This window comes from Mesocricetus auratus, unplaced genomic scaffold (genome assembly GCF_017639785.1).
Source record: "Mesocricetus auratus isolate SY011 unplaced genomic scaffold, BCM_Maur_2.0 Super-Scaffold_4256, whole genome shotgun sequence".
Classification (NCBI taxonomy): Eukaryota; Metazoa; Chordata; class Mammalia; order Rodentia; family Cricetidae; genus Mesocricetus; species Mesocricetus auratus.
The window spans coordinates 112,636,525-112,664,077 of record NW_024429182.1 but is presented as its reverse complement, the minus strand read 5'-3'; the positions used below and the strand labels follow the sequence as shown (position 1 = coordinate 112,664,077).

At 45.1% G+C, this 27,553-nt stretch overlaps 1 protein-coding gene across 1 annotated transcript in view; it reads right to left on the bottom strand.

Annotated features, from left to right (window-relative positions):
• The window catches only part of Arnt2 (aryl hydrocarbon receptor nuclear translocator 2), a 148,849-nt gene extending 138,954 nt beyond the window's left edge, over positions 1-9,895 (bottom strand). The window contains exon 1 of the mRNA XM_005077855.4: positions 9,755-9,895. Coding sequence (XP_005077912.1) covers positions 9,755-9,785 — 31 coding nt within the window. The 5' untranslated portion in view covers positions 9,786-9,895. The remainder of the gene's footprint in view (positions 1-9,754) is intronic.
• Positions 9,896-27,553: the final 17,658 nt, after the last annotated feature.

Below are 27,553 nucleotides of genomic sequence, written 5' to 3'. Positions count from 1 at the left end.
AAAAGATAAGCTACATATAGAACTTTAGACTCACAAGGATGGGATGGATGATATTTTCTTTAAATCTTACTAAAATATAACTATGTTCTTATTTGATAACTGTTCTGTTATACACAATTTGACTGTGTTAAAGTTAAGACCTTTCTTTTTGTTTAAACAGAAAAGAGGAGATGTTGGGGGAAGTCCTGTGCATTTGTCAATAAAGTACTGTTGAGCCTATAGGGAACCAAGATAGGAGGGACTAGGAGTCCAGGAGAACTCTGGGAAGGAGAAACACAGGAGAGTCAAGATGTAATGCCATGGGGGTAGGAAGCCCGGAACCATTCTCCGGTAAGAGACATACTTAGATTAACAATTATGGGGTAATTACTTAAGTTAGAGCTAGCCAGTAAGAAACAAGGAAGGCCAACAGCTTCATAATGAATATAGCCTCCTGTGTGTTTATTTGGGACTGATGCGGATCTGGAACCAGGCGGGCGGGAAGGCTCCTCTCAAGGAAAGCTTCTCTTAACAGAAGGTACTGTGCACACTACCCAAAGAGATCCATAAACATCAACCCAGACACAAAACTTTTGATCTACGATCTGTACTGTGTCAAAATATGCTGGGGCAATGGTGGTACAAAGCTTGTGGGTATAACCAACCAATGTCTGATTTGACTTAAGGCCCACTCTCCAAGATGGGACCCATACCCAATGCTGCTTGGGTGGCCAAAAACCAGAAACTAGACCAGAGACCTAGTGTAAAACGAAACAGTATTGGCCTCAGGGAATGAAGTTACCAACCTCATTCAAAAATTCTTTGGAGTAGACACATCTCTCCTCATAAATTAAAATTTAGGGAATTCAAAGGTTTTTCAAATTCATTCATTCGTGCAATAAACATTAAGTACTAACTATATAGCAGAAATTGAAGAAGGGAGGAAGAAAGGGAAAAAGAAAAGAAAAAACAGGAAAGAAGGAAAAGAGAAAAGACCTGTTTGCAAGGTGGGTAGGGTGGACGTGGGATGAAGCAACTCAGGTTTCTGGTAAATTCTCCTCGAAACTCAAGGTACCTTAGTCTCACATGTAGGACCAAACTCATGTTCTCTCCCAAGCCTCCAAGACGTCCTTAGCACCCTATATCTTAGGGCCTAATGGGGAAATGATGCTAATTTACTTGCTGGCTAAACCAGGCGCGTACTGCATCCTCTCCTGGTCATCATTTCTTCCACCGGCTCTATTACTTTTCTCCCAGGCTCCATCACCTCGCCCAGACCTACCAAAGGGGCTCCCAGCAGATCTCCTCACATGGCTTGCACATTGTTCCTCACTCAGCTGCCACAAAGGTCTTTTCAGAAGGGATCCCTGGATGTCACTCACCACCACCCCCCACCCCCGCACTTACTTCAACAGCTTCATTAGAAAACAAAGATGCTCTTCCCTCATCATGCTTTTTTAAATGACGTTCTGTGCACTTGACTGTGGCACTGACTCAGCCGCACAGCAAAGCTCAGTGAGAGCAGAAGCCATGCCTGGGTTTGCACACCACTATGAGTATACACAGTTGGCATTCAATTAATATTTGCTTAATTAGGTGGATAGGCAATTAAAATAATTAATGTCTGGCCTGGACCAATGAATGGAGTGTGGTGCCGTTAGCAGCCATGGCGGACCAAGGGGAGGAGTAAGCTAGGGAGACACAAGCTTTGTGGAATCTATGAGACCCCACAGACCCAGCAGGCAGCTGGAAACCCAGACCTGCCTTTGGAGATACTGACTAGGAAACAGCACACTCACTGGCCTCCACAGTGCTGTAGACCCCAAAGCCATTCCTTTAGCATTCTTCTTATGCCTGCAGGAAAGAATCAGGATAACCCACATCTCCTCTGCTCACCAATCACAACTATCATTTGCATAAATTTGCATAAACCTGTCCCAAGGCTGCCTGCTGGAGGGATCTGCTAAGTCCACACCACATGCAGCCAGCCTGTTTCATCAGCATCCTCCATGCCCCTAGCCCCCAGCACAGTGCCCTCTGCTCAGGGAAGAGGAGCCGTGTTCAGGAGGCTGGTTGAATAGAATTGGAAGTTTTCTGGTGTGAAACGCTTTTAAAAAAAATCACAGAGCACAGCTGTGATCCTTGATCACATTCATTCATTTTATTCTTTGGAGGACTTGGAATCCATCAGGCATATCAAATTATGGCAAACGATTCCAGACTATGCCTCATTTCAAATTGCTGATGCGATAGAATTACCAATGCCATTCTAAAAATAAGAAAAACTTCTGGCACTTCTGTTATTTCACATCAAAATTAACTTCCATCATGGATCTCATAACTATCTCAAAGGTATCATCTTAAGCCAAGTGTGGTGGTACACACCTGCAATCCTAGCACTCAGGAGGCTAAGTCGGGAAGATTGAGAATTCCAGAACAGCCTGGGCTCCACAGCAAAGTTCAATCTTAAAAGAAGGGAGGGCTATCTCCTTGTTCCCAAGGTTGTCATGTTTCCTGCAAGTCAGCCCCTTTATGGACCACACACAATGACGGGACTTTTTGTATCTTTTCCAGTTGTCACTCTCCAGAGGCCTGTGACGAGTTTATCCCCATAGGTCAGAGCTGATCAATAGCTCCAGTGGCCAGGGAGTCTGGATACTTTAGTGTGGAGAAGCAGTCATCCTCCGCCCTAGAGCCTGCTAAACAGCATCGTGGCCTGTATCTCAGATGCCGACATCATTCCCAACCCAGGAACGGTGACAAGCAAGAATGTGTCTAATCCAGACTATGGACACCCCCATGGAGGGCCTCACCCTCCCTGGGGAAATGAGGGGATAATGGGAGGGTTTGGGGGAGGAAAAGGGAGAGGGACCTGGAACTGACTTGTGAAGCAACCTTGTTTCTAATCTAAATTTAAACTGAAAAATAAATAAATTAAAAAAAAAGAATGTGTCTAATCATTGCAAATGTCCTAATTTGAGATGCAGCACACGTACACACCTGCAACCTCTAAGCCCAGGTGTCCATCTGACTCATGGGAATGTTCCAGAACAGTAAGAGAATATATTTTGTATAACTATGAATAAAATATTGAGAGAATAAATTAACTTTAGACTTCTTGCTGTTTGCCTAAAATATAGAAATAAAATCATTATGATGGTTAGTTTTGTCAACTTGATAGGTTTAAGAAATACGCAAGTCAGGCTAAAGATGGCATTCGCTGTGCAACTCTAGGGACCTGAGTTTGATCCCTGAAACCCACAAAGAGGTGGAAGGAGATAACCAGCTCCACAAAGTTATCCTCTGATCTCCACATCACATCATAGGACAAGTACACCTGCATTCACACACACACACACACACACACACACACACTTTTAAAAACTTGAATTAAACACCTAGGGTATTAATGAGGTACAAATGGGGGTGGCCTATTAGGCTCTTTCCACAGAGGAATAACTGAATGAAGAAGACCAGTCTTTGAAAGTGAGTGACATCATCCCATGGGGTTAAAAGAAGAAAGCCATCTGGGCAGCAGCATCCCATCTCGGCTGTCCTGCCCAGATGTGAGCAAACAGCCTTATATCCTCAGCCACACCTTCCCTGCCATGACAGATTAGACCCTCTCAAACTGTAATCCATGCTTTCTGTCTATTATCTCATCATAGCAATTTTAAAAAAGTTGCTAATATACTTCAATCTCAATCTGTTACACAGGACAACCATACAACTTCCCTGGGGCCCCTTCAGTCAAGTGACAATTAGGGTGATTCAAAGGTCTAGGCAAGAAAATGACTCACCAGGCTGAGAGGCTCTGACGAGCACAGAGGGTCCTGAAGGGTCCCACTGAGGACTTGGTGTTGGAAAGAACACTTCTTTAGCCCCACTTTGCTTACCTGGGCACCGTAACAGCAAGGAGGATCTTCCAAGAGGAGCTCAGTGGGGCTTTACCAAGCATCCTTCCACTCCAACCACCAGCCTCTCCATCTGGCCTAAGAATGGTAAGTTTCTGTGGGCTGCAGGACGTCTTGCCTTATTATATAAAGTCTAGAGGAACTGGTCAGGCTAGGGATTATCCTGCTAGGATGTCCACACTGAAATCGAATGATCAGAAATAAAAATCAGCGCTAAACTACACAGCTCAGAGACGCATACATACACAGTGGGCTTTTTTTTTTCCAAAGTAGGTAAAGGAACTACATACGAATTCTTTAGTGTTCGTTCATTAACAACACCTTACCAAGTGGAACGTGGTATAGCAGGAACTTGTGTGGTTACACGGACAGGTGGACTTCCTGCCTTCCTGGGTTTCTAGCCAGACCAGTGACACAAGACCATTTACCCAACCACACAATCCATTCAATTCCAGCTGAACAGGGGTGCTCAGCCATTCCTTGGAGGAAGTCACTGCATGAACACCACACCTGGATAAAGGGCTCCACATGGGTTTCCCTGAGGGAGCAGAGTTTACACTGAGGGCAGGAGGGAAAGGAGCTATGATAGGAAAATGGTCAGGTGTGAAGAGGGGAGAAATTAGGGAAGGAAAGATAAGCAATTCATCACTCCAAGAGGGTCAGACACAGAGGCAGCCATGTTTGTTAGAAGAATCTTGATAAATGGGAAATGGCATTTATCCTTGAAATGCAAAGTCCTGTGTAACAACCTGAACTTCCAGCCTGACCAGCTCATATCAGTGTCCTCTGAGGAATAGTTCATGGCTCTGGCAACCTTGTGCTCTTGTCATATAGCATATTCTTCTAGAAATTCTAACTATTCTCACACACTATCACAGGTCTTAGACCATATACACACATGGGTAATGAGTGAATACTTGCATCTGGGAAAGATTCAGAAACCATCTCCCTTTGACTTTGCCCCACAATGCACCTCAGTAAAGCCATAATAAAGCAGTGACCAGAAGTCCTGATTGGAGATTATGTATTCATTCCAAATGCTCTCTATTCTGTGACCCTTCTTACCCTGGGAAGCACCTTTGGGTCACTGTGCTAATTTGCCTAACATCTCTGTTTATGTCTTCGGCCCAGATGTCTAGGCCTCTCTGACAGCTCCAGTGATCCCCTCCACACAAATGTCTCATCCTGAAACCTCCAGGATGCCCCTTTGGCTACCTCACTTCTCCTCAGCACCTCCATCCATCCAACTCTCAGGACAGAAGCCTGGGACTCACCCATCACTCATCCTCCACCACTTAACCTAAAGTCAGGATGGCTCTGACCCGAAGAGAACATGCCCTGTCCAAGTGCAAAGACGGTCAAGGATGTAGCCAGGGCCATGAACTTGTTCAGCAGAGTGTCCCTGCTATATACATGTACATCTCATATCCAAGTTCATACCTCTCATGGAAGACTTAATCCTGTTTCCCACAGCATCCAAGATGAGCACCTGAATGTGTGTGCTGAACCATACCTCCCCCTTGCTCGATGTCCTTCAACCGCCTTGTTCTGCCTTTAGAATCAAACTGGAACCTGAACCCAAGATCCATGGCCTTCGTGAGCCTGCCTCTTCTCTCACCTCCAACCTCTCATGCTGCCTCTGGGTTTGCTCATCGTTGTCTGGCAGCACTGTCCTTTCCGGTTGCTCCGATCTACCGATTCTTCCTTACCATAGGCTCTCTGGAGGAGCCTCTCTCTGTCAGCCCAGAAAGGCAGGAATGTTCTTTTTCATGCTTCTCTTCCTTCCTCAAAGCCTGATTTAAAGGTCCCCTTCTCATACAGACCTTCACTGACCTCACAAGGCTTTGGCCAATGCTCCCATCTAAATCAGACCCCATGGTTATTTATCTCAGGGTATCACTTCCTCATAACATCAGCACATTTACTAACCCAGCTATGCTTGTGTTTCACCTTTACCTAAGGCTGGACAGTTGGCAAACACGGCATGAATCTCTCAAAATCTCTAAATTCATTGCATATTCTCATGTGCCCTGCAAGATTCCTAAAAGCGTGGAGGAGACAATGGCTTGACAGTCCCATACATTCACAGACATGTCTATCCCTACCCCCAAACACCAGTTCAAATGATCCTTCTAAAATTCTCCTGTAAGTCAATGAGTCCCTCTATTAAAGGCCTGTTTTCTGAAGCCACCTCCACATTAGGGTTCCAGAGGGTCCTTTTTATACATATATACCCAGTCAGCTCTCAGTTCATTCTACTGTGGCTTTGTATTTTTAATTTTTGGTGTGCGTGTTGTATGGTCATATGTATGGGAGCAGGCACATCTATGCAATGTTCCCAGATATTACAGGAGGATTTCAAGGGTCCTGCTCTATCGCTCTCCACCTTATTCCCTTGAGACAGACTTTCTCACTAAACCTAAAGTTAGTTTGGAAGCCAGCAAGACCCAACAATGTCCCTTCTTGTCCACTCAACACCTCCTCCCTCACCCCCACCAACACGTTTTCAGAAGTTCAGCTTGCACAGCAAGCACTCTTGCCCATTGTGCCGTCTTCCTAACACCATTATTTCACCTCTTTAAAGGATATAAAGTTATATACCTTCTTTCTAAGACTATGAACTTGCTGAGGTCAAGTGACATTCTTCCTCGTCTTCTCATTCATTACTCTGCATCCTGAAGAGGACTTAACACACCAATGATAATTCAGCAGAAAATCGAACCATTCCAAACACCCTCTCATCTACAGTAACCCATCCAAATAATCTTCCTGTTCTCTCTTGTCAAGAACACATTAAAATATCAAAGGAATATAATAGCTAATTGAGGGGGGGCAGTAGAATCCCAAATCTCTTTAAAACATACCTCTAAATTCTTTTAACATTCACAAGTTATGTTAGTCACTTTTCTTGATGTGACAGAAGCAACTTTAAAGGGACACAGCTCATGATGGGGAAGATACAGGGGTGGGAGCTTGAAGCAGCTGATCATGTTCAGTCAGGAAGCAGAGAGAGATGAAGGCTGGTACTCAGCTCACGTCTTCCTTTCTATTCAGTTTGAGAACCCCAGCCATAGAACAGTCTTGCCACCTTCAGCTAAGCCTTTTGAGAAATACCCTCACAGATACATTCAGAGGTGTGTCTCATAGGTGATTCTAACCCTGTTGAGAACTGAGCTTTATCATCACGAGTCTTATTAGTCACTCTGTCAAACGCATTTCAGAGAGTTTTCAGTAAATGTGTAAGGCTAGTGACTGCTCTGAGTGAGTGTGGACCTGACTTCTTGGCACTGAAGTTACAAAGAAACCATGACACTAGCTCCTTTTAGACTGTGCCATGCCAGGGAAAGACACCTCAGATGCACATAGCTAATTCAAACCTACACAATTTCATAAAAAGCAGAAATGCTTAAATGTCATCTTAAAAAGGTAGAATAACACCCCCAGCACCACACCAAACACACACACACACACACACACACACACACACACACACACACACAATTCTAGAATACATCATCCTGGTAAGAAACAACAGAAAATTCAGCCACTACAACAGTAGGGGACCAGTGTAAGGAGTGGGGATGACTTAGAAGCTGCAAGATATCAAGAGCTATGGAAATACCTGGGAGCCAGCCCCTTCCTCCGTTGAACCCTGTGCTGTCTCTCAGTCCATCTAACTGTGTTTACCAAGTTCTTATTCTGTGCAAAACAACATCTAGGGAGAGGGTGGGGGTAGGAAGAGAAATCCAAAGAAATGTCTCGTGAATTTTGCTCATGGGAGTGAGCAGCTAATCCGGTAGACATTTCTCATACAATCTGAAGTCTCTCTATTTGACTCACATGCTTAACAGTATCACTTGAGACTAACTCTTCTGCCCCAAAGATGCTGAAGCCTTAATGGAGCAAGACCTCCTACAGACCCCAAAGTCGTCACTGAGGACCAGTTAAAGAAATGATGGAGGATGACAGACTAGTTAATCACTGCAAGAAATTTTCCTTAAGAAACCCTCACCAGGGTCAAGATCTCTGGTATTTCTGTCTGCCTACTCAGAAAAGACCTGGACTTCACAGTGTATCAAGTTGACCAGGTAGTGATCAACAACACTCCTTCCAAGTTCCAAGGTCAAGGCTCTGGCACACTGGGTGACTGTCCCATCTTTACTCCACATAGCATAGAAAGCAATGCAATGGACAAAGCAGTTTCCAACAGTGACGTAATGGTAGATGAGTTATGTAAGTCACCCAAGTGTTTATTCCTTTTCCCAACAGAGGCCTCTTCTGAACTCAACCATCTTCATTCTTTTCCTTTGCTTTTTCTAATCTCACTACAGTTAAATCTATTAATTTTCTATTAACTACCAAGTAGCAGAATAGGTTGGAAGTACTTCAGTGGTAAACAAAATGACACAGCCATGTTTTCAAGCCAGTCATCTCTACCCACTCAGTGTTGCAGACAGGGACTCCATGTCTGCTCTCCTAGGACTGCCTGTTCAGTTAATGAGCCTCCTTCCTTGCAGTTATAAAGGTTCCTCACCTCCTTGTCCCCACAGGCACCTGCCCTGTGCATTCTGGCTTTCTTGCTTGCCTTCCTCCTAAGACTAAAAAAGGTCTGATCCCACACTCTGCCCCTGGTATTTCCATTCTCCTCTGTTGAAGCCACTATAGCTAACTCAAACCTTCTTCTTTTGTCGCCTTCAATGGAGTCCCCGCTTCTTGTCTTACTACTTTCTCTGTTACCTCAGCACAGTTGATGATCATGTGGCTCCTCTGTTCCCTACAACTTAAAACCCTCTCTTAATGTGGAAAAGGAAGTCACAATCCTTGTCTTTCAAGGCCCTTTGAGCTTGGCCACACCTATGTAACTCAGTGCTAAGTCCCTCTGTTCCTTCTCTCACCTCACTTTCTGGCCTCCAGCCCATGCTCGAAGCGTGCCTATCATGACTTCATAACTTATGCCTGCAATGCCTCTTAGCCTGTGTCTCTGCATTTTCAAACCGTACCTTCTGCAAGGTTCAGCTAAAGTGTCCAGTGTCCCCCAACCTTCCCCGACCAACTTGGATGGAGGGATATTTCACTGATAACTTTGAAGATATTCATCTCTCATAAGCATTCTGATAGTTCACCCCCACGGGTCTGCACCCCAACACAAGACATCTTTTATTGGGATTTCCTGGGGTCTGAGTTCTTTGACTGTCCCTGCCTCATCCATAACGACCTATGATTCACCAGGCCCACAGCAAACGACACAGATTTAAAACTTGGGGGGTAGTCGCATGTCCTATCCTCACAACCTTGCATGATAGCACAGGGAACTTTGCAAACGACAATAGGGCTCCCCCACCACAGCAGCCCAACACTCCCACTCATTCATGAACTCCTTCCATTTTTCTAATCTGCCGGCATGAGACCGGGGGTCACAGGCTATATGTACCCTTGGAAACAACAGGCAACCGGACAGGGACAGGGCTGCTCCAGTCTACCTTATTACCAATTAGGCTTTTCGTGTCCAGAAAGGACTGGGATATACAGTGGCCAGGTGTAAACCCCGCCAAAGACCAGCGCTAGGGAGGCGGGGCCGACAGGCAAAGAGTCCCAGGAGTTCTGCCCTGTTGAATCCCTGCTCCAAACTTTTCTCTCGCTCGGCGCGACACCTGGCATCCGCCAGCTCCTGTGGCTCTGGAGCCCGCGGGCGAGCATCGAGTCACCCGCAGTAGCGGCGGGCGCCGGCGGGACCAGGTTGGGCACCATTTATGGATGAGGATGCCGCGGCCGGTGCTGATGCTGAGGCTGCCAGGCGGCGACTGCTCCCTACCCCCGAGCTGCGCGGCTCAGGCTGGGCCTGCCGCTCGGCCGCTACTCACCCGGAGGGTTGACGGCGGCCGGGGTTGCCATCTTGCCGGGAGGGACCCGCTCGCCGGGCGGGGGCGGGGACGGGGACCCGGCGCGGGCCAGCGCCGCCGCGCCACACAAAGGAAGGTGCGGGCGGTGCTCCCCGCGCTCCCGCGCTCTGAGAGCGCCCCGCGCTCCTGCCCGCGCTGCTCCCCGCGCCCCGCGCGCTCCCCGCTCCTCCGCGCGCACCCGCGCTCCTCCCTTCGCGGGCCTCCTCCGGGTTCAGCCTTTGTGGTGCGGTGGGGGTGCCGGGCCCACGGCTCCCGGGTCCGAGCCGTAGCACCGCGAGACTTGGGCCAGCGTGCAGCTGGACCCCCTCGAGCCCGCGCAGGTGCCCAGGCTGGAGGTCTCTGCGCACCCCCTTATACACCTTCGCGGAGCCCCCAGCTGTTGGGGACACATCGCTGAGAGGCGCTGTCCCCTCTCGGAGGAGCGGGTGGGAGAGCGACCCATTTGAATGCAAAGGACAACTGGCCTCAGAAACAAAGGCGTCCCAGTGCTGCCACTTAGCATGCCAAGGCCGAGCCACTGGGCTCCCGGGCTAGCCAGCCAGGGCTGTGGAAGAGGGCCTAAGGGAAGGCGCTCAGAAATACCCGAGGCCACTGTCCCTCAAAGGCACTCCACACACACAGCTTCAGCAGAATGGAGAGGAGTCAAGGAGGTTTTGAGGACAGTGTCTATCTCTGCCTTCCTGAGGACATGGCCACTGTCAGCGTTGATACTGAGTCCTCTCGAGGGCCTTATTCACACCTCCAAACTGGGGGCTTAAGAAGGTTTCTAATGATTCCATGTGCATAGCTGGGTGCAATTGAAGTGCAGGGAACTTGAAGAGGTGTTTTCCAGGCAGCCACTAGGATTCCAGCAAGGGATGTTCCACAATAGATGCCCTGATAAGGTGAGATTGGAAGGCTGATCACACCCCAGGTCACAGCCGAGGGCAGTATGGCCAACTCTGAAATACCTGCAAAAGAGACCACACTATTTCCAAAGAAGCGTGAATAGGATAGGAAAATAATGCTTCGGGTGTGTTTTCAAACCAACATCGTCTTCGGGCAGTGTTTGTCTCTATTGCCCTAATAATACATCAATTGGACAAATGTTGAAAGTACTGTATGCCCAGCACAGACCTGGGTGTTGAGCATATAGGATTCCTGTCCTGCAGGGCTTCTAGGGTAAGAGGGGTGTGGGAGGAAGGACATAAGACACCTGTTGTCTGGGGGCAGCTGCTTCTGGAAGCTTGAATAGAACTCCTGAAATGTGGTCACTGCTGAGTGAAAGGGACAAAGAGGAGGTGACATTGAAAGTCACCTTTGAGGATATACGGAAGTAGAAAGGCAAGACATTTCCAAGGAAAAATAACACACTGTACATCCAGACTCAAGATAGGCCAGGCCCAGACAGAAACAAGGAGAAACTAATGGGAATATCAGTCAGGGACTAAAACTTCAGCAGATGTCTAAGTAGCCCTGATGTCCCATAGCAAACCAAGTGAGACTCAACCTCTCTTCTATATCCCTCCCAAGGTCAACCCTCTCAAATACCCATTGGTACTTAATCAATGTACAATGTGTTTTTGTTTTGTCTTGAGATGTGGACTCCTATTACACAGCTTAGGCCAGTCTTGGACTTGTTAAACTCTCCCGCCTTTACCTCCTGAATGCTTGGGTTACAAGTGTGCAGCATCTCAACCAATATCTATGAAGTTTCTTAAGGCAGGGAAATACAGAGTGTTTCCCTGTGTCTCATCAGACATTCCCTCCCAGGTAGAGTCTTTTCTCGGCTCTAGTCATGGGTAGCTCTGGTCCATATGCACAGCACTCAGTATCACCACCAAGTTCTTCCCTTCCTCCAACTTTCCTCACACCTGAAAAGCAATATGGTTTCCCTCCTTGACAGATACATAGCAGTTTGGTAACCAAATTCAGTCGTGTGTGGCTTATTTTTGTCCCTAGATATGTGCCTAATATTCTTCCCCCCAAATAAAATTATAGCAAACATAACTGTCATACACACATAATCAGGCATGACAAGGTTTCTATAACTATGTTCTTGTCCTCTTGTCCATTTTCTGAACATTAATTATTCTGTAAAGTGTGTGTGTGTGTGTGTGTGTGTGTGTGTGTGTGTACAAGTGTCATGGCACTCATGTGGCAGTCAGAGGACATCTTGGGGTTTCCTCCTTTCACCATGCTGGTCCCAGGAATCAAATCCAGTTAGGCTTGGAGGTAAAAAGTAAGTGCCTTTTTTATACGATGAGCCATCTCATTTGCCCTGTAAAATCTCTGGTACTGAATCTCACCCATGTGTCTTCTTGCCGGTGTCCGTTACAATAAAAGACAGCTGGACTTTTACAGTCTGGTGTGTCTGTCTTGTGCTGGGTTTGAGGGGGTAGATTTCATAAGGAAGGAGCTACTTCATCTTCCCCAATATGGACCCTCTTAGGTAGAAAGTGCCTTTGTTGGCAATTAACTTTCCAGAGAAGAAATAAACTCAGAGTAAAGAAGTCAATTTATCAAGGTTGTACCATTTAATGGCTAGATGTGACTTGGTGCTGAGTCACTCCCAGTATGAGGATTTGGTAGCTGGGCATAGAAGGATGGGCCATGGAAAAGGAGAGGAAGAATAGTGGACCAGGTCAATGCTAGCCTTCTTTGTCTCCCAGAATTAAATAGGGTCAATGCCCTGAAACACTGATTGTAGATGACCCCCCCCCTTAAACAAATAGTCTGGAACACAGTGGTTAGTCATTGCTGAGTACAGAGTGGTGGCATTTATACAATACAGTGGTCCTGTGCTAATTAAGAGAGTTAGCCAACTGTGACTAGTAGCAGGCTTAGGAATTCCACTCAGCCTTAACCTAGAACTCTCAAATGTCAAAAGAGGCATTAGACTTGAAGCTGAGATTTACATTTTTCAAATGTGTCCATAGCACACAATTATGGGTCTCGCTTCCCAGAAACATCTAGCAGTGGTCTTACAGTGCTGATAAACATTCTAAATCCCTGAGCATTTATTTCTTTTTCAACCAGAAGAGAAAGCTATGAGCCCGATTCTGCTTCTGCGTCCTCACTGCAGACACAAAGGGCTCCTTCTGCAAGACATCAAATGATCTGAAGGGTGTTTATTTCCTTCTAACTTCGCCTCGGGTCAGCAGAAGGCTGGGAGAGGCAGCGTGGCTGCCAATGGCAAGGGGGAGTTAAAGGGTGAACAGCAGGCCACTCATGGGAGTTTAGCTGGAAGCTGGTGTCCAAAGGCCTGATTCACAGCTCTGCTGTGCTCTCTGGCCTCCTCAGTTGTTGCTGGATTCTAGACTGGCCCTTGCCATATGGAGCAATAGCTGTAGAATGGTTCAGACTTGGCTGTTTCCTGAGTATGATCCTGGAGACACCATGTAAAAATCCTGGCAACAGTGTGGACCTGCTGTGTGAGTCAAGTCATTTGATGTCAAGCTTTCTGTATCTGTTTCCTTCTCTATGAAGGCAAGGTGTGATAATGCTTACCTCAGAGGAGTTAAAGGATCATGGGAGCTGATAGTGTCAGATATGTGTTTGTCATGATTACAGACAGGCTATGTAAGGCTCACCAGCTAAGATTGTGAAGGATTATGTGTTCCAGACTGAGGAAATGCCCGACACAGGATCCACATGTCCATCACTCCATCTCTCCAGATCACACCTTTCTCTGTATCCCATCAAATCTCAAATCTCACTGCACTGGGCTTTTTTTTTTTTTTTGCATTTTTATTGGTTCCATCAAGCTATGGGGTTTTCTAATAATTGTGGAATGGTTGAATATCCTACTGAACATCAGTTATTAAATAACTCAGTGTGTTTCTATGCTTTTATCTCTTCCGTGACAAGTTGACATATGTATCTTTCTGGGGTACTTAACACCGCTGTAGTTTTAGGGAATTCCTGAGTCTGTGTACCTGTTTCTACCATCCTCTGGACTTGGTTTTATTTTTAATATCTTGCTACAGTTCTGGTTTGTATTAAAAGCCAAACCAACTTCCCTTGGAAAACAAAAGAAAGTCTATCAGTAGCAGCACACACCTTTAATGCCAGCACTCAGAAGGCAGAGGCAGGCCATGTGAATTCATGGCCAACATGATCTACAGAGCTAGTTCAAGAACAGCCAAGGCTACATAAAGAAACCCTGTTTCGACTCTGGAGATCCCCCATGGAGGGCCTCACCCACCCTGGGGAGCAGAGTGGAGATGGAGGATGGGGGGGCTAGCAGAGTTGTGGGAGAGGAGGGGAGGGAGAGCGAGCTGGGATTGACATGTGAAGCAAGCTTGTTTCTAATTTAAATAAAGAAAAAATAAAGAAAAAAAGAAACCCTGTCTCAAAAGAAATGATAAAAATTAAAGTGAGTGTAACAGAAGAGTTCATGCAATACTTAGGGCATGATTCTCTATCAGTTTTCACTTTCTCTCAGGCCATAACAATAACCCTGTTTTCCTGTAGAGATTATAACAACTCCTTTGTACACTGCCTTCTGACTCAAATCATCTTAGGACTATTACTACACTGGCATATCTGGTTTAATCTTAATGAGGAAATACTACATCTATGAAATTATTTTCTTGTGTGTGTGAGAGAGAGAAAGAGAGAGAGAGAGAGAGAGAGAGAGAGAGAGAGAGAGAGAGAGAGAGAGAGAGAGAGAGAGAGAGAGAGAGAGAGAGAGAGAGAATGTCGGTGTGTGGCTGCGGATGCATTTGGACCAGTGGGCACAGGTGGAAGTCAGAGGACAACCTTTTATTTGAGTCCTCACCTTCTACCTTGTCTGAGGCAGAATCTTGCTGCTGTTCATCTCTGTGTACACCAAGTTAGCTGCCTCTTGGGATTCTGGGGATTCTCCTGCATTTGCCTCCTATCTAGCCATAGGAATGCTGAGATTAAAGATGAGTGCCACCATGCGCCGCTTCAGCTGGGTTTTGGAGATCCAAGCTCCACTTTATTCATGGAACCACCTCCCCAGCCCCTGACTTTAATGGCTAACTACTTTCCTATTGTGATCATTCAAACTGGGGATCCTCTAGGAGAGCAGGTTTTATTCTGTTTCTTTTTTCCCTACTATAGTTCTTTAGGCATTTCAGTAAGGCATGCCAAATTTGCGTATTTGATCTTTTCTTGTATTATATAAACAGAGGTAACTTTGCTTTCAAATATCAAGAGAATTAATAGGGTTGGTTAAAAATTAATCTAAGCGATATTCAACATTTGGCTGCCACCCACACTGGTTACTCTGATACAATACAGCTAGCCCAGGTTCATTATCCAACTGACTGGTTGGAGGCTGCTTAATCATTAGCATGCAAATGACTACAATCAACGGGCAGGTGACAACGATTTCCTGTAGGACACATGAATGGATAAAGCCAGCACATTTCTGAGTACGAAACTTCATTTCGAGGATATTCCAGCTAGTCATGGAGGGGCTGGATTTTGGTGTATTGAATATCTGGCTGTTTTAAACACAGCCGTAGACGTTTAGGGAGTGAACTTTCAACACTTTGGGATACAGTGTAAGGGTAACTCTCTGGAGGTTCCCATTATTCTTCTTGCTGTATGTATTAGGAGATTAAATGTTTGAGGTAGCATAAGTTGGTACCATGCTTGCTTTGTGGGTAAAAAGGGAAGAGTTGTAGGTTGAGGGAAAAAGGCAATCACTGAAGCATTACACAAGCACCCCTTCCCTTAGTCTTTCACAAGGCTCTCTCCCCAAGACGTCTTTGGGGACTTTGAACTTGTCACACATCTTTCTCTTGCCTCCTAGGTTGGCTACTTCCCTGACCTGTTTGACTCAGCCTTCTTCCCAAGTCAGCCCCCTTCTCTCCTGGTGACCCTGGTGGATTTCTGTGATCCTGGTATTGGGGAGGACATGGCACCAACACCAAGGCCAACCCCAGGCAACTCCAGGGAAGCCAGAACTCCTCAGCACCTGGCAAGACACAGGATGAGCTCCAGTAGTTACTGGACCCTTCCTTCCCCACAATGCTCTTTCACCAACTACTTACACTAAAAGCCAGCTTGCAATTGTTTAAAAACCAAATCAAGTGGATCATAAGTGGATCAGTATCACCTGCCCTGTCTGCATTTGCGGGCACACCCTCACCATTCAAATGCCAGAGTCTAAGTCTGCCCGCCCAGCTCTTTCCAGCTCCCCAAAGAACAGAGCCTCCACCAATCGTCAGTCAACCCAGACTCCACCTAAAAGGATGTAGATGGAAAAATAAAATTCAAACCTAATTTTTCACACTACATTTAAACTGAATATCATTTCTGACACCGTATGAATGCATTTTGCACACAAGTTTTTGCCTGTAGAATCATATTCATCTCACTTTTGTTTTGGGTGTTGTCATTTAGGGTTTTTTTCCCCACCATCATAAATGTAAGTGCAATCCAGCTAGATATGAAATGGAATATGAAAAACTCAGAGCCTGCTGAACTGTGAGCGATTGTGAGCCTATGGGTGGGTGCACTCTTCTGAGCTCCAGGCGTGGTCTGGTGGGTAAGACACACCCCAGACAAAGACTTTAGAGTTGTCCACAATCATCCATAGTGGGCTTCTTGCTGGTCTTGCTTTTCCTGGACCCAAAGTGTTTCATGGTTTATATAACATCCATGCCATCTTTCCCCTTCCTAAAGTCCACATACATTCTTGGCATAGCAAATGAAAACTTGGGAAACATTTGTGTTTACCTCAGCCTTTGCCATGATAAGATGCCAGGACCTATGTGCTTTAAGATGTTCTCATCCTCAGATTTCTTGTGCCCAGTGTCATTATGGCATGTTAAGTCACACCCTTGGCACACAACTACTGAAATAACCATGAACGTGGCAAATGATATAACCAAATACTTTCTCCTAAGTGCTCAGAGAACAATTTTTTTGCAGTCTAGAATTCTGCATGGCAAACCTCTGGAAGATGACACAGTCTAAGAACTTGCCATCAACAGCAATGTCAAAAGACGCAGTGGAGTTGACAGTGGTTGACAGTGGAACACCCTGGTGGTCAGTAGCATCTGCAAAGCTTCATCTCACTTTTGAAAGGGAAAGTCACTGACAGTCTTATTGAAGGCTGAACTGATCAACTAAGGCATTTCCTGAGGCCCTGATGTATGGAAAAGAAGCCTAGCTTCTTCACAAATCCAGAAACATGCTTGGCAAAACTATTAATAGCCTGGGGTCAGGACCTTAGAGCTCTCCCACTTCCCCAAGTATTTGGTGAATAGAGACAGAACACAGATCCTTTTCTAAAAACAGGAATATGCTTGGCAGAGCTGGTAATGGCTGGGGCTAGAGCCCTGGAGGAGTTGTGGCTTCAGATCCTGAGACACTACTCTTCTCACCTTATGCGGGCTGTGACTGTCAGTTCAAAGGACACTATGTGCCCTGGCTGTAATGCTCTTGCGATACCCCGTGTTCTCTTTGTGCAACATTGTTCCATTGGCTTCTTGCTGACTTTGTCTCATTTCTCCCCCTTGAAATAGAATGCAGGAGGCTGTACTTCTTAATAAGCTTGCTTGGCCTAAGATACAGCTTGTGCAAGACTTCTGAATCTCTAATAGCATTATTTTTGGAAGTCCGCTTTTCCCTTTTGCTAGAGCTTGGCATGTTTCTAGGTAGAACTTTCTAGAAATACCCACTAACAGTGCCCAGGGAGCAGAGGGGCTATTTGATAAATCACAGTGATAGATTCTGGAGTCACTTCTGAATTTCCGAGAAAGCCAGGAACTGAAAATGATGCAAAAATAGATGAAACTTGTCAAAGAAGAAGCTAACTCAAAGCTTTTTTTCCCCTTTAGGGGTCAAAAGCAGAATGAACATGCCTAGGAAACCTAAGCAAGATAAATTAGCATTGAAGGGGGATTGACAGGTAAAAATTAAAAGCCTGAAACAAACACTGAACAAGTGAGCAGGCGCGGGAGCTCCTCCATTGATGGCAAAGCAGGCAGAGAAGGAACGGTAGAAAGAAACAACAAAGAAGACAGTGGGTCCCGGACTTGACCTCCCCAAGACATGTGGCTAGCCCCCCCTTACAGGCTGTCACATGCAGAGACCCAGTCACAAAGCACTCTTTGTCATCTCCAGCCACTCAGTTTCAGCCTCAAGCCTCCCCCGGACAAGCACACCATCTTCTATAGCAGTGGTTCTCAACCTCCCTAAAGCTGTAACTCTTTAATACAGTTCCTTGTGTTGTGGGGACCCCCAGGCATAAAATTATTTTCTTTGCTACTTAATAACTGTAATTTTGCTACCATTACGAATCATAATGCAAATGTCTGATATGCAGGATATCTGATACACAGACCCTGTGAAAAGGTCATTAGACCCCCAAGGGGGTTGTGACCCACAGGTTGAAAGCTGCCGCTCTGTGGTCTTCAGAGTGCAATCTGGTCTCCTATGGATTTCTCACGGGAGGGGAATGAGCAGGGCAACCTACTGAAGCCCTCTGGAACACCTGTTAGAAACAGCTGGCGTATGGTCAGTTTGGTCTGCTCCCTGGGGTCTGATGCTTTCTCCTTGAGAGATAAAATCCGGACGAAAGCAAGTTGCTGTGGTGTGGCAGTGCCCAAACCACTGAATGTGATGGTGCTTGGCTGAGGCTCTTCCCAGAGAGTCTTTATCGTTTGAGTTCTGGTTTTCAAGGGCACACTGTGTGTTTACTGTTTTTTTTCTCTCTCTGTTGTGTTCAAATAAATGCCCAATGTAATTTAAGGGAGGGAGGGCTTATTCTGGTTTACCATTCAAGGAGCTCATTCTATCACAGCAGGGGAGGAGCAGCTAAGGAGCAGGAGGCTGGCTGGTCACACTGCATTCACGCTCAGGAAGCAAACAGAGAGCTGGGAGCAGGGCTAGCTATAAAGGTTCTATACTCTTATCAGATGCTCCTACCAGTTGGGGACACTCTACTCAAACACATGAGCTTATGCACGATGTTTCATATTTAAATCACAACTCTGTGTAGCCACTGCATTTCCTTTATATTGTGTGTGCACTTTCATATAATGTGGTGTGTGTGTGTGTGTGTGTGTGTGTGTGTGTGTGTGTGTGTGTGTGTGTGTGTGTACTATCTAATATACATGCCCTGGTTGGTTTGTTGTCTGGAGTTATCTGAGAGAAGCAAACCATAATTGAGAAAATTGCCCCATAAGAGTGACCTGTAGATGAATCTGCGGGGTCATTGTCTTAATTATTGATGAGGGAGGGCTCAGCCCACTGTGGGTGATGCTACCCCTGGGCATGTAGTCCTGATGTGTATGAGTAAGCAAATTGAGTGATCCACAGAGAGCAAGCCAGGGAGCAGAGCTCCTCCATGGCCTCTGTGTCAGTCCCTGCCTTGAATCTGCCTTGGCAGGCCCTGTTGATGGACTGGAAGCCTGGAAGCCCTTTGGTCATGGTTTTTATCTCAGAAATGAAAGCCTAACTAGGACAAGACAACACCATCATATATTATGTCTATAAAATGGCTGAAAAATCACAAAATCATCTTTCCTATTTTATTTAACCCTTAATCCTGGGATGTAACATCATACTGCAGTTACTTTTTTTCCTCCTTTGTCTGGTGACTGATATTCAGAGAGGTGAAGCGTCACATATTAGCATAGCTAAATATGTGAACCCCGGGTCAATCTGACTTCAGTGTTCCTGCTCATTCAATCTCCAAGTATTGATTTATGCAAATAGAGCTGTCCCTGCTGATCATGCTTCCCTCTTTCACACAGAAAGCTGAAATTCATCCTATCTTGTTAAACTAGTGAAGTAATTGGAATAAGACTCAGTCGGAATTCTGTAAATAGAGGAAACAAGCAACAAACAGCCAAGGAGGTATCTGTGGTTTGGCTAGCTCAGGCTGTTGTACCCGCCAGCTTTCAAGTATAACTTAAATTATGTAACCAGAGGCTGAGAGAGATTAGTTAATTGGTTGACAACCATATAGCTAGTGAATGGCATGGTCAGGATCCCAAACCAGATGCACATATAAACCAATGGACAAAGAAGGTAATAGCATAACTACTCTAAAATGGCCGTTGTGTGGCTATGGCAACCGAGTGGATGCTCTTGTGATAAGCACCTGACAGGCTGGGGCCAGTGCAAGAATAAAGAGAGGAAATAATAGGGCTTGTTATAATTAATAACAGCATTATCACTACATTTTATTCTTTTGTATAATAAGCTTAAAGCACTATGTCATTAGTAAATGACAGAAATAATGATAAAAATTAGAAACCAGAAGGCAGCTGTGCCACCCAGACATAGCCACATGGGAAGGGAGTGGTTCCCTGGAATGTAACAGGTCTCTGTACATTGCTGCTGTGGAGACTGCAGGCAGGCCTGGGACCATGGTGACATCCTGGCTGGGCTGCTACCTCAGATCTACCACAGCCAGGGTCTATGTTGATATCTGTGGCCCATGTTATCGCCAAAGACCACATAGAAGCCTTGGGTCTGGGTCACAACCTGTGGCTATGAGGGCATCCTAGCACCCCCATGTCATGCTGCCATCAGGAACATCTGATCTGAGTGGTCACCCAGGGTCAGGTTGTCATCTGAGTCAGGGCTGCTGCAAATGGCCATGTCTGGGTCAGCGGCCCTATAGCAGTCCGTCTGAGTTGATGTCCAGGGCTCTTGTTGTCACTGAAGGCCACAGGTACTCTGTGCCTGAACTGCTGCTGAGGGCTGTGTCTGGGTCTGTGGTCCTGCTCCAACTGGAGTCTGTGGTGATGTCCGTTGCCTGTGTTAGCACTGGAATTGTTGGAACTATGCTGTGCTGAGCCATCCTTGCCCTATACTGTCCATGGGATGGCTGGTTTGGCCTCTTGCTGGATATTGCAACAAGCCAGCTTGCCCTAACCCTCAGAGGAGCGCTCATCCACTCCCTGTAAAAGAAAGTCTTCCCGCCAGCCTGGTTCCAGAGCCACATCAGTCCCAAATAAACACACAGGAGGCTATATTAATCATGAAGCTGTTGCCCTTGCTTGTTTCTTACTGGCTAGCTCTGACTTAAGTATTTACCCCATAATTGTTAATCTAAGTATTTCTCTTACCAGAGAAATTTCTGGGCTTCCTACCCCATGGCGGTTACATCTTGACTTCCTGTGTTTCTCCTACCCAGAATCCTGCTTGACTCCTAGTCCCACCTATCTTGCTTCCCTATTGGCCAACAGTGCTTTATTGATATATACACAGGACTTCCCCAACAACTCCCCATGCCCCACTCCCACCCCACCCCTCACCATAGGCATGAGCCCTATCTGGGAAGCACGCTAGATAGAGCTGACCTTGTGGTCAGGGACACAGGTGAGCAGAGGAGCAGACCCTGCCTCCGCCATCTGCCATGTAGTGGCATGGGTGAGGGAGAGACACTTTCCCCATTATCCATTACAACCTCTGACAAGTGAGACAGCTGGCACTGGGGTCACAAGAGTGCGAGAGCTGGCCCTGACCCTCACCTGCCGCAGTGCAGGAGAAAGCAGCCTCTACTTCCTGTCTGGGCAGCACTCCAGAGCTGACCCTGTTTTCAGGGACACAGGTGAGCCAACCCTGGGGGTCTGAAAGCTGCAGAGCTGCTCCTGCTCCCCCCATCCTCATCCTCCACTCCTCACCTCCATCCCCCCCCACCCCCAGGTCATATGCCCACTCTAGCAATCAGGAGACAGGGTCTTGTACTTTTCCTGGGCAAAATAGTAGAGCTGGCCCTGGCAATATGAGTGAGGAGGACAGAGCTCTAAGGCCCTAAGAGCAAGAGATCTGGGCCTATTCCTTGCTGTTGTATTGGGTGAGCTAGCCAAGGCAGTGCTGGAGAGCTCATCCAGGTAGTGATGATGAGGGAAAAAGCCAGTAAGCTGACCAACCCAGCTACCACCCAGGCCCAGAACCAGGTCTACTAGTTGGTCCTCCCCAACATCCACTGAATCTGTGAGCTCTTGGAGCATGTGAGGGGCATGACCCTACAGATCCAAACATCAGGATCTCCGTGACACAGGACAGCAACAAGATATCCAAGAGGAGTCCCAGTGACGGCCCATTACTGGTGGTGTAGCAGAAACCAGAGGCCTTGAACCAGGCCAGTGACTCGGGGTAATGAACACTTACAAGTAGAGATGTGTGTACCAAAGGGTAAACGGTGTGACTCACCTGGCCACACTACAGCTTCCAGGACAGGATTCGTCTTCTCTATTTTGTTTTTGTTTTGTTTCTTTGTTTTGTTTGTTTTTTGGCTTTTCTTTTAAACTTGATTTTGTTTTGTAAACACATTGCAAGGGCAGATGTGAGGGGACAGGGAGATGAGTGGGATGGACACGCATGATGTGAAATCCACAAAGAATCAATAAAAGTAAAAAAAAAAAAGAAAGAGGCAGGCAGGCAGACGGAAGGATGCCCTTCAGCAATACTTCCATTGGTGCACATGTCAATGATGAACACTGATGAGGGGATTCACGATGCTGCCATTGGTTCCAATGAGTCATTTAATGTACTTGATGCGCCCCATATTCCTTTGGGATTAATTTTGTTTCTTCAGTCTTTTGTACTATTTTAAAATTTGAAACAATTTTAGTTTTTGCAAGCTTCTGTAAAAAATAATCAGTAGAAATAACTTACACAGTCCTTATACTCTAATTAACAATATCTTATTATATTTGCCTTATAATTTCTCTGTGTGTGTCTATGCTGTTTTTCTGGCCTTTAGCAGCTATCAAACCCCTTTCCATCCAGTGAGTATTTCTCAAGAACAAGTACATTTTCTTATATAACCACATTTTGATTATCAAAGTAAGACCTTATCATTGATTTAATATAATTACACAAGCTCCAAATTTTATTTATTTGTTTCTAATTATCTAAAAAGTGACCTTCATGAAAAAAGCAACTCCTGGTTTAGGATCAAAGCAAGGACCAGAGGCCACTTTAGTTGTCATGTCTCCTTTCATCTAGCAATGCTTCTGCTTTTTTTTCTTTTTTTTTTTTTTTGACGAGACAGGGTTTCTCTGTATTATTTCGGAGGCTGTCGGTCCAGCCCGGCCTCGAACTCACAGAGATCCGCCTGCCTCTGCCTCCCGAGTGCTCGGATTAAAGGCGTGCGCCACCACCGCCCGGCCGCTTCTGCTTTTTTTAAAAGAAGATTTTATATTCAGAACAGTTTTAAGTTTACAGAACAGCTGAGTGGGAAGTGTGTGGCATTCTTATATACTCTCTGTCCTTCAACAACATTCCCTCCCATGCTCCTCTGCCAACATCCTCCATAGAGTAGTACATTCAGTACAAATGATACATCATTGACATCCAGAACCCATTCTTGTTTTGACAAACATAGGGTGGTGTAGACCCGCCATTATGGTATCATATAACATTTTCACTGCCCTCCAAATGCTGCGTTTCACCCATTCATCCTAAGAACCTTTGATCAATCTTCCATCAGCCCCTAGGAACAATTGACCTTTTATCTGTTATTACAGATATGATCTTAGCTGCCATCTAGCTGGGGCCCTACAATGTCTACACTGTTCAGATTGGCTTCTTTCACTTTACTAACACACATATAATTTTCCTCTATGTCTTTTTATGGCTTAATAGTTCTTTTAGCTCTGGATGTTATTTCATTCATTGTCTGGCTGTATCGAAGTTTATTTATTTATTCATTCACACAGGGACATCTTCCAAGCCTGAAATGATAGGAATAAAACAATTACAAATATCCATGTGTAGGTTTTTTGATTGATAGAAGTTTTCAACTCATTTGGACAAAAAACAAGGAGTTTGGCTGCTGAGCAAGACTGTCTAGTTTCTTACAAAGATGCTCAACTGACTTCCAAAACTTTTGTACCGTTTTGCATTCCCACCACCAGAGAATAAGAGCCCCTGTTGCTCCATGCCTTGCCAGCACTTTGTGTTGTCAGTAATTTAGGCATTAATCACTTTAGTAGATGTGTAGTAGTGACATGTTTCTGCTTTTTACAACATAAAAATCTTTGTTCATGAATCATACCTCTGGGTTTACAGCAATACTGGCTACAAGATTTTTGCCATAGTGGGATTGTGTGTAGGAAACTCATTCCTAGTGAGGTGACCTTACTTAATTAACCATGACTAACACAGCTAGCTGAACTTTTCCTAGGTTGGGTTCAGTGATGTTCAACTAACCACATACTTTGTTAAACTTTGTTCTCTGTGATCCATTTGTTTGAGGTCAAACAGGCATACATTCCAAAACACCCTTATTTTTGGAAGTCTGGGTATAATCTGTTACCTTAATCAGTTAATAATTTGTGTGTGTAGAGCCATCCTCTTACATTAGTGTGACAGTACTGTTGTTTAACATACTAACAGCTGTTTCTTAGTGAACGCTATTAAGTGCCCAACACTATTACAATCACAAGGAAAGTGCCATCCTCATTTTGTGTGTCAGCTGCAGATTCCTAGAAACAGTTTCTACCTGGGACACCCTCACCCCATGCAGAGGACCAGGCTGTGTCTAAAGTTCCTGCCTATATTATGTCAGGAAATAAACAAACAAAGTAAGTTCAACTCAAAGGATATATGTGTGTGTGTGTGTGTGTGTGTGTGTGTTTTATATCCTGGCCATCATTTCTCATACCTCCTCTCCTCCCAGCCTGTCCCCCCTACCTTCTCTCTGCCCTCCATCTATTCCTGCTCCGTTTCTATTCAGAAAATGGCATGCCTCCCATGGATATCAACAAAACATGGTATATCAAGCTGCAGTAAGACTAAGCACCTCTCCTCCTCTCCTTGTATTAAGGCTGGACAAGGTGATTTGTATGAGAAATAGGGTTCTAAAAACCAGTAAAGAGTCAGAGACAGCCCCTATTCCCACTGTTAGAGTCCCACAAGAGGACCAAGCTACACAACTGTAACATATATGCAGAATACCTAGGTCAGTCCCATGTAGGCTCCCTGGTTGTCCATTCAGTCTCTGTGAGCCTCTATGAGCCAAGATTAGTTAATTCTTTAGATTTTCTTGTGATGACCTTGACCCCTCTGGCTCCTACAATCAGTCCTTCCTCCTGATCTTCTATGGGATTCCCCAAACTGTGCCTAATGTTTGGCTGTGTGTCTGTATCTGTTTCTGTCAGTTGATGGATGAAGCCTCGCTGATGACAACTGGGCTAGGCACCAGTGTGGCCACAGGAGATGGACAGATCAGGGTACATATCCAGTATTGCTAGCAGTCTTAGCTAGGGTCATCCTGGGAGATTCCTGGGAGATTCCCATGCACCAGGTTCTTACCTGACCCTGAAACATGCCCCTTTTCCAATAGTCTTTTTCAGTGCTGTCCCTCTCTGATTACTCATGTTCCCATCCCTATCTGCCCTCAGTCCACTAAAAAAATCTCTTTATTTCTCCTTCCCAGGGAGATCTAGGTATCTCCCCCATGAACCCTCCTTGTTAACCAGTTTCTCTGTGTCTGTAGATTGCAACATAGTTATCCTTTATTTTACAGCTAATATCCACTTATGAGTGAGTAAATGCCCATGTTTGGCTTTCTGGATCTGGGTTTCCTCACTTAGCATGCTTTTTTTTCTAGTTCCATCCATTTGCCTGAACATTTCCTGGGGTCCTTATTTTAACCAGCTAAGTAGTACTCCATTGTGTAAACTCAGCACATTTTCTTTATCTATTCCTGGGATGAAGGACATATAGGTTGTTTTTAGGTTCTGGCTATGACAAATAAAGCTGCAATCCCCATTAAAACCGCAAGCCAATTCTTAACATACCTTAAAAGAACAATACTCAAATCCATATGGAAAAAAACCAGGATAGCTAAAACAATCCTGTACAACAAAGGAACACCCAGAGTTATCACCATGTCTAATTTCTACTATAGAGCTGTAGTAAAACAGCATGGTATTGGCATAAGAACAGACAATGGAATTGAAGACCCAGACATAAAGCCATACATCTGTGGCCAAAAATATACAAAGGAAAAAAGAAAGCATCTTCAATAAATGGTGCTGTTCTAACTGGAACCTGGCATGTAAAAGAATGCAAATAGATCCATATCTATCACCTTGCACAAAACTCAAGTCCAGTGGATCAAAGACCTCAACATAAATCCAGATACACTGGCTGTAACAGAGAAAATAGGAAGTAATCTCTAATACATTGACAACTTCCTGAATAGAGCACCAATAGCACAGGCACTAAGTTCAACAATTAATAAATGGTACTGAAAGGGGCAAACTAAAACTCAAAGGCTTCACTTTTAATAAATCACAATGGGGAGAAATTGTATGAATGTGGCAAAGCCTTAAGTTACCATTCAACTCTTATTATCCATACTGGAGAGAAACCATATAAATGTAAAGGTTATGAAAAAACCTTCAGAACAAATCCAATCCCCTAGCCTCTAGCTCTTGTATTGCAAGCAAAGACTCCAAGACAACCTTCCACTTAGACTTAGTAAGTACCTGGATCCTGTGTTTAGCAACAAACCACCTCCAAGAGACAGACAAAGCCATAGAAACCACAGAATGTTCCCTCCCAGGACCAACCAGTGAGAACAGGCTACCTGAAAGAACAGACAAAGCCATAGAAACCACCAATGCTCCCATCAAAATGCTAGTAAACCAGTTGTCCTGACTCTTGGAAATGTCCCTAATTGCTCCCCAAATGCCAATCAATCAGTATTTGACCCATACCTACTGATGCAATTCTGTGATTTTTTTTCCTTTAAATTCTGGCAATAGACAAGGGACTTCACTTCCTCCAGGTAGCTGCTGTGTCAACTGGCTGGACAAGGTCCCTACTAGTAGGATTAAACAATAAAGCCTTGCATTTGCAGTTTGGTGAGTCTGTCTCCTCGGTGGTCTCTGAGGGTCTTCAAGACTTGGGCACAACAGGTACCTTACGAAACTGAAAAGTTTCTGTAAGGCAAAGGACATCATCAATAGGACAAAACAGCAGCCTACAGAATAGAAAAAGATATTTACCAACTGGACATCTGACAGAGGACTGATTTCCAAAATATACAAAGAACTCAAAAAACTAGATATTAACAAACCAAATAATCCAATTAAAAAATGGGGTACAGATTTAAACAGAATTCTCAACACAATCTCAAATGGTGGAGAAACACTTAAGGAGATGCACAACATCCTTAGCCATCAAGATAATGCAAATCAAAATGACTCTGAGATTCCATCTTACACCAGTCTGAATGATCAAGATCAAACACACAAGTGACAGCTCATGCTGGATATGGAGCAAGGGGAACACTCCTCCATTGCTGGTGGGAGTGTAAACTTGTACAGCCACTTTGGAAGTCAGTGTGGCTTTTTTTTTTTCAGAAAACTAGGAATCGATATATCAAAGACCCAGGGGTATCATTCTTGGGATATACTCAAAGGATGTTCAATCAAATGACAAGAACATTTGCTCATCTATGTTCACAACAGCATTATTTGTAAAGGTATTCTTGACTACAGTAGATGAGCTCACTATGCTCTGCTTTTGGTCTCTGTGGCGCCCCCTTGTGCCTGTTCTTCCATGACTGCCACAAAGTCGGACTCCCTTCTTTTTCTTTATGAATGCACTTCATAAATGCATTCAGTTGTTCAAACTGAATTGTATCTTAGTTAGCTCAGCCCCAAAGACTCCATTTCCTGCTCTCACAGGTCGTTTGCCCTATTTCTTCCAGGCCACATTGGAGGAAGACATACTTCTCATGGAAGTTTCCCATTTTTCTGGGAGCAGAACGTTCAACAAAGAACATTCAATTTAATTAGCACATTAACATAATCACAT